The following is a 15,555-nucleotide window of genomic DNA, read 5'->3' on the forward strand; positions in this document are numbered from 1 at the left end:
GACTTGCCCCTGCGGCAGCCACCTGCCCTTGCGCCACCAATCACAGCGCAGCCCTCCCAGTTGCGTCATCAGCAGCCAATCAGCGCTTCCTCTGCTGCCCGGGACAGGGGCCTGCTCCAGCCTGTAGCGCCCTGGTGGCCCCCAGGACGCCCCGCGTGTCCGAAACTCCGTAGTCATCACCGCCTGCTTGGCGAACAATGACTGGGCGCTTGGTCCCGCCGCTCCAGGCTGTGCCTTGCTTCTCCTCCCCTCAGTCTTCGCCCAGCTGCTACCCCTAGGGGCACGTGGGAGTGAATGAGGTCCATGAGCCCCCTGCCTGGCTCCCGTACCTGCAGCCTAGAACGCAAAGGGAGACTCAGAACCCAGGTCGCCCCTAACTGCAGCCTTGGGAAAGTCTGGAAACGTCTTCAGCCTCCCATCTGCCAGATGTCCCCAGGGCACCAGCCCAGGGTCTGCAGGCTAGGTCCATCCTACCACACTCACCTCCCCACCCCCCCCAGCAGCCTCTCCCAGCCCCACGGGCACCCCAGCTTGCTGTGTCTAGGGACGTGGAAGGCCCGGACCTTTGCAATGTGGGGCGGAGCTGCCCCTACCACCACATCCCCTAGTCGAGGGGCACATGTCAACTGGAGGATGACACAGGGTCTCACTGGTTTGTGTTCCCTGAGTTGCACCTTCTAAACGTCCACTGTGCAGCCCCCAGACACCCCCGGGGCCTCCCGCATGGTGGGCGTGGTCTACGAGGAGCCCCAGGTGCAGCCACTTCTCGCCACAGAACACCTCCTGGTGCCTCTGGGAGTCCCATGGGCCACAGTCCACCCCCTCCCACCGCCCCATTACCCTCTTAAAGAAGTGTGCTGGCCCCAGGAGCTTCGGAGCACCCACTGGAGCCACGCCCTTCTCCCGCCGCCCCCTCCCAGCACTGACCTGGGGAGCCAGGGCACCCACCTGTCCCGCCAGCCCCCTCGCCCACCTCGACCCCAAGACACACACAGGCCAGCCTGGGGCTGCAGACTGAGTTATTTTATTTCGCTATTTCCAGTTTGAAGCTACTATCATGGGCGTTTAGTTATACAAATGACACTTACAAAAAATAAAAGACCAAGACACCCAGAGTGAGATGCATGTCGGGAAGGGGGTAGAGGCTGGCAGCAGGGGAGCCGGGCGGCTCACCCCAGGGCTCCCGGGGTGGGAGTGACGCCTGGCTTCATCCACCCAAGAGGCCCAGGGAGCACCAATCACAGCGGGGCCTCTGGCCCAGGCATCTGCAGCCCAGGCCTGTGGCTGGGGCTGGACGAGAAGTATGGAGGAGGGGGCGGAGATGCACCCCCAGATCACTCACTACTACAGCCAGGCTTGCCTGGGACGCCTCCAGCAATAATATTCATTAAAAAAAATACTGATTTGGTCATTTTCTGCTTCCAGTCAGGCCAGAGTGAAAGGAAAAAGGAGAAAGACAGCCCTCACACCCCTACCCCGCCCACCACCCTGACAGAATGTGCAGCAGGCACACAGACCTTGTGGCCAACATGCCTGCTTGGCCTGCTGCTCCGGGCAAGGGAGTCAGGCTGAGCATCTGCCAAGTGGGAAAGGAGTTGTCTCCAGCCACCACCCAAAAAAAACCCCGAGGATCAGTCCTAGCCCACCGACAGCTTCCCTTTCCAAGCAGGGGTTTCAGGCCGTGCACCAGGGAGGCCACTGACAGGCTTGGGACACGTGCCCAGCTCCTAGGGGGCGGGGAGGAGATGGCTGGGAGGGGCAGGAGATTCCAGTTACACTACACACCCAGGGCTTCCAGCCCCACCCCACCCCACCCCTCGGCCACCTCCAGAGAAATAAGGCTCAGAGCCGTCTGAGGTCAGAAGAAAGAGGTGCCAGCCTCGCCCCATGGCAGACAAGAGGGCAGGGGCATCTGAAATCCCTCCCAGGGCCAGGCCAAAGCTGCTGACCCTGGGGGCGTGGGGGACCCCGGTGGAGGGGAGAGTGGGGGATCCATAGGGGCGACAGGTGGGGGCACCGTTTTCTCTGGGGTTTCCAGTTTGAAAGGCAAGGGGACTTGCCTCCGGCCCCGGAGCCCACCTGGAGGAGAAGGGGTTAGCAGGGAGGGTTGGGAGGAGGCCCCGTGTGGGCAGGGGTGGCCAGGCCCTAGTACTCCCAGAGCGAGGCGGGGTCCACGGTCTCCGCCGAGGCCTTCAGGACCCCCGCGTGGTCACCCTTCAGGTAGCGCCCGCCCACCTTGATGGCCACCTTGTTGTAGTCGCGGAACTCGAAGAAGAAGTCCACAGGGGCATCGCCGCTACTGGTGACCGCGGAGTCACTGCCCACCGTCCAGTACTTGCCTGTGGAGTCTGGGGAGGCGGGCTCTATCAAGTAGTGCCTAAAGCCCGGCTCCCCTGCCCCACCCTGGGCCAGCAGCGAGGAGTGGGCATGGGTGTTCCCAAGGGTGACACCCCACCCTCCAGTCCCTGTACCAGAATGGGCCGGGGTCCCTATGCTCTCACGCCTTCCTGTCCATGGTGGACACATGAACGAGGGTCCTAAAACGTGTTCTGCCCAGCCTCGGTGGCTCACGCCTATAATGCCAGCACTCTGAGAGGCTGAGGCAAAGGCTAGGAGTTCGAGACCAGCCTGGCCAACATAGTGAAACCCTGTCTCTCCTAGAAATACAAAAATCAGCCAAGCATGGTGGCTTCCGCCTGTAATCCCAGCTACTCGGGAGGCTGAGGCAGGAGGATCACTTGAACACGGGAAGCAGAGGTTGCAGTGAGCAGGTATCTCGTCCAAGCCTGGGTGACAGAGCAAGACTCTGTCTCAAAATATAACATAAAAATATAAAAATTAGGCAGGGCACGGGGCTCATGCCTGTAATCCCAGCACTTTAGGAGGCTGAGGCGGGTGGATCACAAGGTCAAGAGTTTGAAACCAGCCTGGCCAACATGTGAAACCCCGTCTCTACTGAAAAATACAAAAATTAGCTGGGTGTGGTGGCAGGCACCTGTAGTCCCAGCTACTCGAGGAAGGCTGAGGCAGGAGAGTTGCTTGAACTCAGGAGACAGAGGTTGCAGTGAGCTGAGATCGCACCACTGCCCTCCAGCCTGGGCGACAGAGCGATACTTTGTCTCAAAATAATAATAAATAATAAAATAAATTCAAAACTATATAAAAATTAGCCAGGTGTGGTGGCGCACACCTGTTATCTCAGCTACTTGGGAAGCTGAGGCAGGAGAACTGCTTGAACCCAGGAGGCAGAGTGGAGGTTGCAGTGAGCCGAGATCACACCACGGCACTCCAGCCTGGGTGAGGGAGTGAGTCTCAAACAAACAGAGTAACAAACAAACAAAACCATGTTCTGAATCCTAGCAGGCACCTTTGGGTTGTTGGGGTCCTCCCCGGGAAGGGGCTCCAGTCCCACAACCGAGGTGCATCCTCCCCTGCATGCCCTTTCCAGAACCTCTCTCTCCCTGCTCTCCTCCCCCTCTCTACCTTTCTGTCAGGTGGGCAAGGTATGATCTGACCCGACCATACAGACAAGCGGGAAAGGGGCTGCTTTCATCCCAGAGCCCCTGGTAGCCCCTGGACACCTGTCCCCTTAGGGCCTGGAAGGCTGGGAGGCTGAGGCAGGAGAATCACTTCGACTCCCCTTAGGGCCTGGAATGGCCCTGAGCCCAGCCAGGGTCAAGCATGGGTGCAGGGGGCTCTCCCTGAAGCCCTGACCACAGCCCCACTGAGGGGTTCCCCGCCCAGCCGCCGCCCGAGGGAGAACCTGCCTTTGATGTTGTAGGCACCGTCGTTGAACTCCAGCTGGAAGACGTCATAGCTAGAGCGGTTGGCATCCAGGGTGCCTGTGACCTTGCGGCAGCCAATGAAGCCGTGTTCCCCGCGGAACACAATGATGGGCCGGTTGATGAGCTTCATGAGGAAGAGCTCTGAGTCCCCTGTCCCAGAAAGAGGGGAGTCAGTGAGCCTCCTGGCAGGGAGTGGGGTGGGGGCTGGGGTGATCAAAGAGGGTGAGTCAGGAGCTAGGGTCACACAGCAGTCAGCCCCAGGACAGGACAGTATGGGGCCAGTCTGGGGGGATGCCCAGCACAAAGCGGGCCTTGGCTGGGGCTGCCAAGTGACCACGGTGTGGCCAGACCCTCCAGGACTCCAGTGTGGCTCCAGGGAACTGGGGCTTGGGCAGTACCTGCTGTCTCCACCGAAGCGGCCAGCTGCCCGTTCTTCTTGGAGGTCACGAACTTGCCATTGGATGCCCGCAGTGTGATGCGCCGGTCACGCCACTCAATGTCAAAGTAGCAGCTGGCATTCCTGGGGGATGCGGGACAGGGTCAGGCAGGGTGGCCCAGGCAGGCGAAGGTTGGGGGAGGGGTGGCAGGTGGGGACGAGGCACTCACTTGGTGGAGGCGGTGGACTGGACACCCCCAGTGGCCATCAGCGTCCAGTACTTGCCCGTGTGGGTACGGAAGGCACACTTTTTGGTGTCACGGTCAATCTCCAGCTGAAAAGTCTCCTGGTCGGTCTCCTCATCCTGATTGGCAGACAGGTCCATACCTGTGGAGAGGAGGCCTCAGGCTGGTACAGGGGCCCCACACCCCCTAGTTCTGGCCGACCACAACCCTGAACTCACAGAACTACACACCATGGGGCATGGTGGGGCAGGCGACCAAGACCCCACAGTAGCACACATCAGAGGCAGCAAACAGCACCCGGGAACACAGGCAGGGCCGGTCAAAGGCCAAGGCCAGCTACATCTGTCCCACGTGACTTTCCCCAGTTAGAGAAGGAATAGGGGCCAGGGCCAGGGGCTCATGCCTGTCATCTCAACACTTTGGAAGGTCAAGGCAGGAGGATCGCTTAAGTCTGGGAGTTCGAGACCAGCCTGGGCAATATAACAAGACCCCCGTCTCTACTAATTGTTTTTTTTCAAATTAGCTGGGAGTGGTGGTGCACGCCCATAGCCCCAGCTACTTGGGAGGCTGAGACAGGAGGTTGAGGCTGCAGTGAGCTGTGATTGCACCATTGCACTCCAGCCTGGGTGACAGAATGAGACCCTGCCTCAAAAAAACAAAAAGGATCAAGAAATCAACTGCGGGAAAGACATTCGTGAGCCAATCAGGAGGGTCTTAACACAGCCAGAATTAGATGTGAAGGATTGATTACTGTTGATCACGTTGCGGTTACATAAGAAAATGGCCTCATTTTTTTAGAAACACAGATGCAAGTATTTTGGGATGAAATGCCCTGATGTCAGGGATCTGCTTTCAATACAAGCAAAAATGGTAAAGAAAAGGACAAATGGGGCTATTGCACAGGGGAACATCGCATCTGGGGGGCCACGTCTGGGGTGCATGCTATTGTTCCTGCTTCTATGTAAAAGTTAAAAGAATAAAACATAATGGCACATGTTCCTTTCCTTTAGAAAACTCATAAAAGGGTAGGGCATGGTGGCTCATGCCTGCAATCCCAGCATTTTGGGAGGCCAAGGCAGGTGAATCACCTGAGGTCAGGAGTTTGAGACCAGCATGGACAACATGGTGAAACTCCATCTCTACTAAAAATGCAAAAATTAGCCAGGCATGGTGGTGGCCACCTGTAATCCCAGCTACTCCAGAGGCTGAGGCAAGAGAATCACTTGAACCCGGGAGGCAGAGGTTGCAATGAGCCAAGATCACGCCATTACACTGCAGCCTGGGGGACAGAGCAAGACTCCATCTCAGGAAAAAAAAAAATCACATGGTGGCCGGGCGCGGTGGCTCCAGCCTGTAATCCCAGCACTTTGGGAGGCCGAGGCGGGTGGATCACGAGGTCAAGAGATCGAGACCATCCTGGTCAACATGGTGAAACCCTGTCTCTACTAAAAATACAAAAAAATTAGCTGGGCATGGTGGTGCGTGCCTGTAATCCCAGCTACTCAGGAGGCTGAGGCAGGAGAATTGCCTGAACCCAGGAGGCGGAGGTTGCGGTGAGCCGAGATCACGCCATTGCACTCCAGCCTGGGTAACATGAGTGAAACTCCGTCTCAAAAAAAAAAAAATCACATGGGACAGCAGGCACCTCTAACATCAGGACACTTAAGATGGCTTTCAGGTTTTGCTCCCCTAGGCTATGGCGCCATTGCTATTCTTTTTTTTTTTTCCCCCGAGACAGAGTCTCTGTCGCTCAGGCTGGAATGTAGTGGCACGATCTCAGTTCACTGCAACCTCCGCCCCCAAGGTTCAAGCAATTCTCCTGCCTCAGCCTCCCAGGTAGCTGAGATTATGGGAGTGTGCCACCTAGCCCAGCTAATTTTTTTGTATTTTTAGTAGAGATGGGGTTTCACCATATTGGCCAGACTGGTCTCAAACTCCTGACCTCGTGATCCGCCCGCCTTGGCCTCCCAAAGTGGTAGGATTACAGGTGTGAGCCACCGCGCCCGGCCCACTATACTTTTTTTGAGGAGAGTCTTGCTCTGTCACCCAGCCTGGAGTGCAGTGGCACAATCTCAACTCACTGCAACCTCTGCCTCCTGGGCTCAAGCAATTCTCCTGCCTCTGTCTCCCCAGTAGCTGAGATTACAGGCGCCCTCCACTATCCCCAGCTAATTTTTTTGTCTTTTAGCAGATATGGAGTTTCACCATGTTGGCCAGGACTCCTGACTTCAGGTGATCCGCCCACCTCAGCCTCCTAAAGTGCTGGGATTACAGGCATGGACCCCGGCACCCGGCCACGCAGTTGCTATTCATCATAACCACGTCACTTTGCAAATCTGCATGGATTCCTCCAGCTAAAACCTGGAGGTGGGATGTTTGGCTCCAGCAGCACAAATTCACATTCCCCACGCGCCCTGGAGTCTAAGAACTGCAGCAGCAGAGGCGTCCGCCAGGCTGCGTGCGGCTGCCTGCTCAGAGCTGGCGCCTTGATGCTACAGGGACCCCAGCGGTGGGTGGGAGGCGTCACCCCCAGGAGAGGGAGGCTGGCAGGTGGTGGAGCCTACACCCGGAAGACACATCCTCAGTTCTTACTTTATTTTTGAGGTGGAGTCTTGCTCTGTCGCCCAGGCTGGAGTGCAGTCATGCAATATGGGCTCACTGCATCCTCCACCTCCCGGGTTCAAGAGATTCTCCTGCCTCAGCCTCCCGAGAAGCTGGGATTACAGGCACACATCACCATGGCTGGCTAATTTTTGTACTTTTAGTAGAGATGAGGTTTCACCATGTTGGCCAGGATGGTGTCGAACTCCTGACCTGAGGTGATCCACCTGCCTCAGGCTTCCAAAGTGCTGGGATTATAGGTGTGAGCCACCATGCCCGGCCTCCCCATCCTGCTCCATTGTGACCCAACCATGCACCCCCACATCTGCACCACAGGTGGGGATCTTCACCCCACTTCACAAAGAGGGAGACTGAGGCTGGTGGCGGCGTATTCTTGCCTGAGGTCACAGGGCAAGAGAAAGTAAGGGTCTGGCTGGCTCTCTGGATGGGAGGGGGGTGGCCCTCTTGCCACGCCCTTTCCCTGATCCTGGCCCCGCCCCTTCTTGGAACCTCTTGGGCTCCACTCTCCAGGTCCCCTGGGCCTCCTAAAGCCTGACTCCTCCATAGCGTCCGCTGCCCGGGACTCCATTGAGTGGGCTAGCTCGGCCACCACACCCCAGCCAAGCTCGGGAAGAGGATGAGGTGAGCAAGGGTTGTGTCGTCAGGGTGCCAGGACCATCCTAAGGCCACACCCCAGGGAACACAATGAGGCTGGTCCTCCCCACCCCCACTGCACAGAAGCCTCAGGGAGCTGTCAGGCCAGACACACCCGCACAGCTGCCCTCACCGCCCCCTCATTCTACCCAGAAGGGCCTGCACAGCTACAGGCATGGCCACACCCTGCTCTGTGCAAAGCCACCTTGTGGGCCCCGGCCTGTGCTGGCGACAGAGCACCATCTACCCAATGTGTGGGGGGTCCACTGATGGGAGGGAAGTTAGGGACCAGGTAAGAGGACAGCCTCCTGCAGGCCCACCCCAGCAGCAGGAAAGTCCGAGGGGGTGGGGGGCTCCAGGTTCCCCAGAAAGAGGGGCAAACGAATGGAGGGGCACAATGGAACAGAAACCACATTCGCACAGCCTCATCCTAGGGCTTACAGGGCTCATCCTCACATAGCCTTGCAAATACCGCGCTTACCAGCCCGCCTGGAACAAATGCAGGAAGCCAGCAGGCTCCTTCTCAATGAGATTTCTGATGGCTGGGCTGGGGACAGCCACGGGGCCACATGTGAATACCTGTGGGCCTTAATCCTCCTGGCAACTCCATGAAGTTCACACTAGTCTCATCTCCCAGCCAGAGAAGAAAGACAGCCCTCCAGACATTCCTTGCCCAGGGCCACACAACTGCTGCAAATGTCACCATCAGCCATTGCATTCAATCCTGGAACTGGCTTGATGCAAAGGCCTAGGCCAGCCACTGAGGCGCCCACTGCGGGGGCCAGGCACCCTTGGTGGAGTGACTTCCCTGCACCCTGCCTCGGTTTCTGCACTTGTCAAAAGGGCCCAGCCTCTCCACTCTGCCAGGATGTTGAAAGGATTCAGGGGCCTGGTGCCAAGGAGACATCAGGTCCCATCCCAGCAGGGAGGGGTGGAGGAAAGAGGAGTCACCCCCAATCCAGCAGGGCCCCTCCTGCCTCCAAGGCCCTTCCCAGACGCCGAAGTCCCTAGCTTGGCCTTAGTGTCTCTAATTAGAGCTGTGTTACTATGGGAACAGGATTTTCTTCAGGATTTTTCTTTTCATCAACAGAGGCACAGAAATCCTGAGTCACAGGCCCACAGGGGCCCCCGGGAGCTGGGAGAGGAAGAGTCTCCTGTGCCAAGGTCATGGGCACCTCTCCCGCCTCCTTCCAGAGAGGCCCAGGCCCCTGCCTGTCCTGCCCTCATAGTGGCCTTCCCTGTCCTCAGCTTCTAAGTCATTCTCTCTCTTTTTTTTTAACTTTTTTCTTTTAATTATTTTTGTTTTGTCTTTTGTTTTGAGACAGAGTTTCACTCTTGTTGCCCAGGATGGAGTGCAATGGCACAATCTCGGCTCACTGCCTCAGCCTCCCGAGTAGCTGGGATTAGAGGCATGTGCCACCATACCTGGCTAATTTTTTGCATTTTTAGTAGAGATGGGGTTTCTCCATGTTGGCCAGGCTGGTCTCAAACTCCTGACCTCAAGTGATCCACCCACCTCAGCCTCCCAAAGTGCTGGGATTACAGGCATAAGCCACCTCGCCCAGCCTTAATTATTTTATTTGATTAAAAAGTATTTTTGGAGACAGGGTCTCGTTCTGTCACCCAGGCTGGAGTGCAGTGGCAGGATCTCAGCCCACTGCAGCCTTGAACTCCCTGGCTCAAGCGATCCTCCCATCTCAGCCTCCTGAGTAGCTGGAATGACAGGCGTGTGTTACCATGCCAGGCTAATTTTTTTGTATTTTTGGCAGACAGGGGTGTGACCGTATTGCCCAGGCTGGCTTTGAGTCCTGAGCTGAAGCTGTCCTCCCTCCTTGGCCTCCCAAAGTGCTTGGATTACAGGCATGGGCCAGTGTGCCTGGCCTTCTAAACCATTCTCTATGGTGACTCAGAGGGGCACCCCCTGGGTGCCTCACACCCTCCAGTCCCCATCACCACCCTCAGGCCTTAACAGCCCCCAGATGCCCCTGGCTTGTTCAGAATAGGCATTCCCCTCCATCTCATTCAGGGGAGGGGACCTGGAATCTTCTGTGGCTTCATGTCACCACCCCACTTTCCAGCCAACTCTTCCAATTACCTGGCCATTTCAAATGCCTCCTGCATCCTTATACAAGCCATTCCCCAGGCTCAGAATGCCCTGCCTCTGAGGAGAACTCTTACACATCCTGCAAAGTCCAGTTGGACCAGCCCTTTGTCAGTCAGCCATGCTCAGAGTGGCTGGGGGAGGGCCCGTCCCAAGCCAGCAGGGAGCCCAGGTCTAGCCCTGGCATGGAGCCCCAGATGCAAAGAGGCTGGCGGGACAGACAGGGACAGATGTGAGAAGACAGGAAATGTGGTGAAGCATGGCCCGGGTCGGGGTCAGGGCAGGTGTGGGTCTGGAGATGCAGGGAGGAACGCATGGCGTGGTGGGAGGACAAAGGAGCACTACTCGCTCAGCCGACACAGCCTCTGGTGTGATGGGGTGAAAGTCAGGCCAAAAGACCCTGCCCAGGGCAGCTCTGGGCCAGCCCAAAAAGGCCTGGAATGCATACTTTACAGATAGGGGAACTGAGGCTGGAGAGCAGGGGGAAACTGAGGCTGGAGAGCAGGGGGAAACTGAGGCTGGAGAGCAGGGCACAGCGTTTTTCAAAGGGGAGTACCCTACCCCCACTGGGCCCGCCCGTGCAGGCCTGCAGAGATGATTCACATCCCCCCGCCCACTAAGCCCGGATCCTCCCCTTCCTGGCTGGCGTCCCCAGCATGTGTGTCATGTGTGTCGGAAGCACAGACGCCTCCCCCCTTGCCACGCAGGCCTGTCCAAAATGGCCTCTGTAGACACGCCCCCCCATGCCCACCTTTGCAGACTCCAGCTCTCCAAAAGCCCCCCAGGAGTTGGCTGACATAGAAATGAGATAACCCCAAGATCTGAGGCCAGAGGAGCCCCAGCCTCAGACCCCAAGCTCCCCTCCCCATCACTCGTAGTTCCACACCCCTTTAAACTCCAGGCTGAGCTATAACCACCTCTCCTGGCTGCAATTTCTGGTTCCTCCCACCCATCAGCCTGAATCACACACCTGACGCCCCCAGCAAACTTCTCAGGAGTGGGGAATATCTGCCCAGGCTTGCCAAAAACACCCTCGGGCTCTCTGCTCCTTCCTGGCCCCCAGGGCCAGGGCCACCTACTTCTTAACTTCAGAGGCAGTGGACTTCTTCCCCAGGGGAGGCCATGGCTGCAACCTGAAGGCAAGAACCATGGCCCTGCACTGATAGTACCCATCGAGGGCCCCGCTGGCCCCTCCAGTCCCAGCTCCCAACCTCACAAGCTTCCTCCCAGCCACACTGGGATTTCTCTGTACCTTCCTGCCACAGGCCCTTTGCACAGGCTACACCCACGGCCTGCAATGCTGGTCCATACACCCCAGATAGCTGCCACCTTGTATTCATCCTTCAGGTCAGCTCAGATGTCCTGCTCAGAAAGGACTCACCCATCTAATCACCTGTATCCGCTGCCTTTTCCTTGACACTTGGTAGTGTCCCCAAGAGAAAATATGAACCCTACTCATGGCTCAGCAGGTCCCCTTCCTAGGGCCCAATTTCTGAACAGGTGAGCTCTGCCCACCCCGCGTGTGGGAGACGGGAAAAGGGGTTTCTGGAGCCACAGGTACCAACTTCTGCGTGCTGCTTACTTGTGGCCACCTGCTGTGTGACCCAAGTAAAGTGGCTTCACCTCTCTAGGCCTTAAGGTAGAAAACTTCAGGCACAAAATGGCCATTACCCCACCCAGGCCTCCACCCTCATCCCCACTGCCATGGGGGTCTTTCTCCCTTCTGCAGAGCCCACAGCCAAGACGGGGGCCGTCAGAAGGGCTCCTTCCAAAAGGAGGAATGAAGACACAAACTGGGCTCCCATCCAGGGCCTGGGGTCCGACTTCCCGTCAAAGGAACAAGATCCCTCCCAGGCCCCTCCCTCCAGCGGGGCCTCTGTCTGCAAGCAAGGAACAGCTTCTCCGCCAGGAGTGGAAGAGGACGCCAAAAGGAAGAGAAACCCCCCGGGGCGGGGGGGAATCTGAGAAAGATGGGAAAGAGGGGGGCCCACTTCTGGCGGACAGGCCGGTCGCAAATAGCCGCGCCTGTGGGAGGCCCCGGAGGGGACGGATCGAGTTGCAGTCAATTGTTCCCAGCGAGCGCCCTAAGGGATGGGTTCACCCGAGGGTAGGGGCTTCCCGAGGGAGCTGGCCTGGGGTCTCCTGGCGAGTGCTGGAGCCGCCCTCGGTCGCCAGCGGAGCGCAGCTTAGCACACCCGCCCGGAGAGGCGCGCGGCGGGCGAAGGGCGGGGTGCCTCGAGGTCCGCCATCCGCGCCACGCCGTTCCCGGGCCGCGGCGCGAGGAGGGAGTCCGCCTCCTGGGGAGCCTCGGGACCCGAGCCCTGGGCCCGAGGGCGGCCCGGAGGACTCCGCTGCAGGGGTGACCCGCAAAAGCCGATCCCATCCCCCGCCCCGCCGCCTCTGGTTTTTCCATCTGCAGAGATGGAGCAGGACAAAGGGGGCGAGGGAGGACCCAGTCGAGGCGACCCGCCCCCCTGCTCACAAAGGCCGCGGCCTCAAGCGCGGGGCAGACGCGGGAGGAGGGGCTGGGGGGGGGGAAGGGCAGACACCCCGCGCACCACCCCCAGCGGAGGCCGACCCCGCCCGGCCTCGGGAGGAGGTGGAGGAAGGCCCAGCAGTAGGGGAGGTGGAGGCGCGCCCCGCCGGGATCAAAGGCCTGGCTAACCTCCCCCACCTCGCCCGCGAAGGCTGCCGGTGGGGGTGGAGGCGCGCCCGAGCAAGTGGCGACCCTCGTCTCGGCCCCAGAGCTACAGTCCTCCCGACGGGGGGAGGGGCACGAGGAAATGGGCGAGGGACGCCCGCTCCCCCAGAGCTGGGACCGCCGATCCGAGAGATCAGCGCGCGTGGGGAGAACAGGGGGACTGGGCCGGGGGTTAGGAGCGTGCACGTTCGCCAGCGCTTCCGCGGGGCCTAGGGGAGCCCACGACCCCAGCCCGGGGTGGGAGGTGGCCAGCGGCGCCCCAGGATGGGCAAAGCCTCACCCCAGTCCCCTCCGGGCGGGGTAACCCCCGTGCCTAGCGGGGGTGCACCGGGCAGTGCTCCGGACCGCAGAGGCGCCGCAGGCGATAAAGGGCGGGAGGCTGGAGGGGCGCGGGTGGGGTGCGCTTTGTGCACCGACCGGGAGAGGCGGGGGCAGCGTCCCCACTCACCCTGGCGTGTGGACACGTTCCTCTCGTTGGCCGCCTGCAGCACAACCTGGGCGCAGCTCTGCTCCAGGGCGAAGAGCTCGTCCTTGCCCACCTTGGTAGCCTTGCCCGCCTTAAGCGTGCCGCTGGGCCCCGACGGCGCCAGGTAACGGCCTTCGCAGTCGCGGAAGGCCACCTTGCCGGAGCGGAACTCCAGCGTGTAGCCAGTGGCCGGCTCGGGGCGCGCCACCAGGCGCCCGTCGTGGCGCAGGAAGCGGTGGTCGGCGGTCTGCACGCTGTAGCGCTGGTCCTGGAAGGCGAGGGTGATGAGCGAGTCGACGCCCCAGGGCACGTCGCGGTCCACGGCGATCTCGTCAGCTGGCCGCGCGCTCAGGTGCGCGTAGCGCTTTCGGGTGACGCTGTAGATGTTGACCTGCGGGTGCATGGCGATGTGCACGCTCCACTTCTCGGCGGGGGACACCGTCTGCGCGAAGCACGACAGGCGGTCCTCGGTGCCGCCGAAGTAGCGCCGGTGCGCCTCGGACTGCAGCGACCAGCGGCCGTCGTCGTGCGCCACGATGAGGAAGCGGCAGTCGGGGCCGGGCACCTCGCGCTCGCAGGTCACGTTGCCGTCCTTGTCCGCCGCCAGGTAGCGGCCCAGGTGGCTGCGCAGGCACACGGCCGCGCTGCCAGCCTCGTCGGGCGGCTGCTCCAGCGTCCAGATCTGTTTCTTCTTCAGGCTGCTGGCCGACGCGTTCACCTTGAACCCGAACGCCTCGGCCGTCAGGTACTTGTTGCCGCAGTTGATGAGGCCGAACTGGATCTGCACCGCCTCGGCCGTGCCGTTAGCGGTCATGGTGGCGGCGAACGGGAAGCCGCGGCGCGGCTCCGGGAGATAGCTGGCGGGTCCCCGCGGCGGCGCCCCTGCTCCTTTGTTCGGCTGCGGCGGCCGGCGCGCACTCACCGCAGCGCTCCACAAAGCCGGGCCCGTGGCGCCCCGGCCGCTTTATAGGCAGGGTGACGTCAGTGCCGCCAGGCCCCGCCCCCGGCTCCGCTCAGGCCCCCGCTGCTGCCCCGCTGGCGCGTCCCTCCACCCCACCCCGCAGCGCTACCACCTGAGGACGCCACCGTTCCCAACCCTGGCTCCCCGCACCAGCCATCTAACCCTCCCGGATGCCCCCCACCTCGGATGCCCCAGATCCCAAGCCTAGCTAGGAGCAAGGACCGGCCAGGTTTGAGGTCAGGAGACCGAACAGACCACGGAGCAGATCTGTACTGGGTGGAGGTGGCGGTCCAGGGACAGCCTGGAGGAGGTGGCCTTTGAACACAGAGCCTCACAGGAGCTGAGGGTTGGGGCGCGGGGAGGGGGACGCAGGCTGGGAGCTGTCAGTGGGGTCGGGACCCGATAAGGCCAGGAGCTGGGACCCACAGACCCTAACACACCCAACTAGCTTGTCTCCGAGGCCCTGCAGATGTGGTTCCCTGAGGCTTCAGCCCCACAGCCACTGCTCTGAAGGCCACCAGGACCCCTCCCTGTGGCCCAGGAACACACCCCCCGGGTGGCCCAAATAGGTATCCGGGATAGTGGCTGAGTCAGTGGCCAACATTCCCAGTGCTGTCTATGCCAGGGTGCAGGTCCCACCTGGCAGTGGCTGGGCAGGACAGGAATTGGTGTTCTTGTTTTTTGACCCGGAGCAGAAAGGTCCAGCGACTCTGAGCCGGGCCAGCCCAGGTCTCTGGTTCCAAGACCAGTATCCCTTCCCCTCCCAAAACCCAATATCATGGGACTCTGAGCTGGTCACACAGGAGGGATATCGTGCTGGCTAAAGTCCCCCATCCTCATTACCCGAACTCTCTGTCCTCCTCCCTCAAAGGGGACATTCCCTACAGATACCACCTCCCATGCCCCCACCCACCCCCTCTAGGGATGCTTCCCTTTTCTGAGCCTCACAGAAGGCTGAGGCTTTTCCCTGGACATTCCCCACATGCCAAAAGGCCCCTGGAATGCCACCATGACCACACACTGCCCACAAGGTCTCAGGCTGGGCACTCAGCTAACTCCAGGCCCTCAGCCCGGCTGGCTGATAAACTGATTGCTGGGGCTGGTCGGAGCCTGTGTCTGCCCCGAGCCTGTGTCTGCCCCTGGCAATCCCAGCCAGGGGCTTTCAGTGAGTGGGGAAGATGGGGTCACCTTCCTGTTATCCTGCTTCAAATGGGTTTATCGGCAGGGCCTTGAGCCGCAGACCTTGCATGCCCCTGGCAACCCCTTCCACAGACACTGAGGTTGTTGCTGTTAATTTTGGAAACCCCCTTCCGTCAGCCCTCAATCCCAAGCCAACATGTTTTTGTACTTCTTCGCTCTGCCCTGAGTCATACGCCATGGAAAAATATCAAGCTTCAGCTGGATGTGGTGGCATGTGCCTGTGGTCGTAGCTGCTCAGGAGGCTGAGGCAAGAGGATCCCTTGAGCCCAGGAGGTGGAGGCTGCAGTGAGCTAAGACAGTGCCACTGCACCCCAGCCAGGCACAGTGGCTCACAGCTGAAATCCCAACACTTTGGGAGGCTGAAGCAGGAGGATCACAAGGCAAGGAGCTCAAGACCAGCCTGGGCATCATAGCAAGATCTCATCTAGATAGATAGATAGATAGATAGATAGATAGATAGATAGA

General features: G+C 59.9%; 1 protein-coding gene across 1 annotated transcript; it reads right to left on the reverse strand.

The window, feature by feature from the left end:
• Positions 1 to 1,002: 1,002 nt before the first annotated feature.
• Positions 1,003 to 13,867, reverse strand: FSCN1 (fascin actin-bundling protein 1). The gene is made up of 5 exons (XM_017533828.2): positions 12,912 to 13,867; positions 4,392 to 4,548; positions 4,184 to 4,305; positions 3,768 to 3,935; positions 1,003 to 2,348 (listed from the first exon to the last, which is right to left on the reverse strand). The coding sequence occupies exons 1-5, from the start codon at positions 13,741 to 13,743 to the stop codon at positions 2,146 to 2,148; spliced, it is 1,482 nt and encodes a 493-aa protein (XP_017389317.1). The 5' UTR covers positions 13,744 to 13,867; the 3' UTR covers positions 1,003 to 2,145.
• Positions 13,868 to 15,555: the final 1,688 nt, after the last annotated feature.

The sequence above is a fragment of the Cebus imitator genome, unplaced genomic scaffold (assembly GCF_001604975.1).
Source record: "Cebus imitator isolate Cc_AM_T3 unplaced genomic scaffold, Cebus_imitator-1.0 Scaffold82, whole genome shotgun sequence".
In the NCBI taxonomy this organism is placed as follows: Eukaryota; Metazoa; Chordata; class Mammalia; order Primates; family Cebidae; genus Cebus; species Cebus imitator.